The sequence below is a fragment of the Penaeus vannamei genome, unplaced genomic scaffold, assembly GCF_042767895.1.
Source record: "Penaeus vannamei isolate JL-2024 unplaced genomic scaffold, ASM4276789v1 unanchor3928, whole genome shotgun sequence".
Lineage (NCBI taxonomy): Eukaryota > Metazoa > Arthropoda > Malacostraca > Decapoda > Penaeidae > Penaeus > Penaeus vannamei.
Window position 1 is genome coordinate 1 of NW_027216908.1, and position 2500 is coordinate 2500.

The 2500-nt window shown below is 42.0% G+C and overlaps 1 protein-coding gene across 1 annotated transcript in view; it reads right to left on the reverse strand.

The window, feature by feature from the left end:
- Window positions 1–242: 242 nt before the first annotated feature.
- Window positions 243–2500, reverse strand: part of LOC113819200 (neurofilament heavy polypeptide) — a gene marked incomplete at its 3' end in the record, with an annotated part of 10624 nt that continues 8366 nt past the window's right edge. The window contains 1 exon segment of the mRNA XM_070120239.1: window positions 243–1963. Within this exon segment, the coding sequence (XP_069976340.1) occupies window positions 243–1963 (1721 nt within the window).

Genomic DNA, 2500 nt, shown 5'->3' on the forward strand with positions numbered 1-2500 from the left:
TTAAATTTGCTAGCCTTTTACAATAAAATTTAATGATGCATAACATCTAGTATATGCAAAATGCATTCTAAATAATTCATCACATTAACTTGTTCTATTATCAACCTTTGTGTTATCATGCTATTTTGATGAGAACAAAAAAGAGTGAACTATGAAGCATAATAATCATATTTACTATGAAGACCATAAAATGAACAAATTATAATCAATTGGCCAATCACTTGACCATTAGAAGCCTACTCACCTGGTCACCATTGGAGCATTGCAGGATGAGAGAAAAGGAATCTGGCTCATACTTGAACCGTCGTCCTACCTCCTGCATAAGCTCGCCACATGTTGATGTGGCAGGTGTTACAATCGTTTCTTTGTTGACTCTCGCAGTTAAGCTACTCATGTCACGCACTATAACAAACACACTCACATTACTCAGCTCTGAGTCAGAGTCTAATAAAGAGTCAGCACGAGGCTTAGAGTCATTACTACATGGGGTGGCACTAGCACCCTCTGCACAACTGTCTGATTCACTTGTGAGAACTTTGTCCACAGATCCACTTGACGCTTCTGCACTAATGGCTTTTGCTCCCTCCACATACTCGGACAATGGGGACTTGCTGCTTCTTGAGGAACTTGAGGAAGCTCTAGTTATCTCTATGACACTGCTAGGTTCCTTTACCCTTGTTGAAGGCTCTGGTTCAGGAGATGCTTCTGTCTTGGCCAGTTCCTTAGTGTCTTCACTCTCACTCTTATCTTGAGCTTCTTCTTTGGGAGAATCTGGAGCTGTTTCTTTGGGAGAATCTATAATTGTAGTGGCTTCAGCATTCTCTTTGGAAATTTCTTTCGTAGCAATGTCCTCCTTCCCTTCAGCTTCCTTGGTTGTTGCAGCCTTTACATCTGAGGACTCTTTGCTCTCTGTCACCTCCTTTTCTGTCTTGGCTGGTGGGGTTTTCCTTGCTGGACTGCCTTTCCTCTCAGGTGTTTCCTTCTTCAAGGGAGACTTCTTCTTCAAGGGGCTCTCTCTACTCTCTGGTGTGTCTCTCTTTTCAACTGATTTGTTCTTCTCTATAGTCCCTTTCTTCTCTAGAGAATCTCTCTTTGCTGGGCTTGCCTTCCTCTCCATTGACCCTCTCTTTACTGGACTCTCCTTCTTTTCGACTGTTTCTTTCTTCTCTGGAGTTTCCTTCCTCTCTAATGAATCTCTCTTTGCAATACTCTCCTTCTTCTCACCTGTTTCCTTTTTCTCTGGGGTTTCCTTTCTCTCTGATGATTCTCTCTTTGCCACTCTCTCTTTCTTCTCAATGGAGTCTTTTTCAGGGGATTCCTTCCTCTCTGTCGAATCTCTCTTAGCAGAAAACTCCTTCTTGTCTGTGGTGTCTTTGGCATCAGTCTTAGGGGTACTGGCTTCTCTCTCTGTAGACTCTTTCTTCACTGATGGTTCTTTCTTTGCTGGGATTTCCTTACTCTCACTGCTGCTCTTCTCTGCTGAAGCTCTTGAACTAGTAGGTGTCTTCTCTCCATTTTCTTTCTTTGAGTCAGAGGAATCTTTGGCCTCTGGACTGTCTGTTGTCTTGGTGTCACTGTCATTCTCACCAGTTTTAATGATCTTCTTGGGCAATCCAGGTACCTTCTTGGGAGATTCAGAGCTCTTTTTAAAGACAATCTTCTTTGGAGGTGAAACCTCCTCCTCCGACTTTTTGTTGAACTGGCCTATGGCATTGGCAACGAGGGAATTAGGATTCTTCTTCTTGACGATCTTTATCGTCTTGACCTTGGTAGTCTTTGTAAACTTGCTGGTTGTGGTCTTGGTAGATGTCTCCTCTGCATTGTCAGTCACGGTGGTGACACTGGTGGCATTGGCATCAACTGTTACCTGTGTGCTAGCTGTGGCAGAAACTTTCTCTTCTCCCCCTCCCCCTCCTCCGTCACCTCCATCTCCCCCACCACCATCCTCTACACTCTCAGTCTGCTGAAAAGAGAAGAAACAACATTAGATTTGGGAAGACAAACAAATATTCAAGTAGAAAGAAAAGAAGTTACTGCTGACATACTTATAAGACGGAAAGATAAATAATAAAACTTCCTTAGAAGACTTTCCCATAAACATCTTGTAAAAGTTCACTTAAAACCACATATACAGTTAAAACTGTAAAATCTTTATCAAATGGTTTGCAAATGAAGGTGAAGTTCCAAAATAAACTGAACATCAGATCTGTTGGCAAAAGTCTGAAAGCCAAAGTCACACACAGGTAAGAGTACTTGAAGAATGCCACCTTTTGTACAAGAGAATTTGACTAGGATCCCTGCAGCTGTTAAAGATGTAACCCCGTACTTGCAGTGGCTTTCCTGATACTGAGATACTGCAGCCATCAAACATGAAGAGATACAAAAATATTCAGCACTCTCATCATTCACCTGCACATCATACTCTTATCATCACTGAAAACAGGATACAACCAATGAACGTTTCCGCATGCAAAGAGTAATCTTTTCTCACTTCAATGCA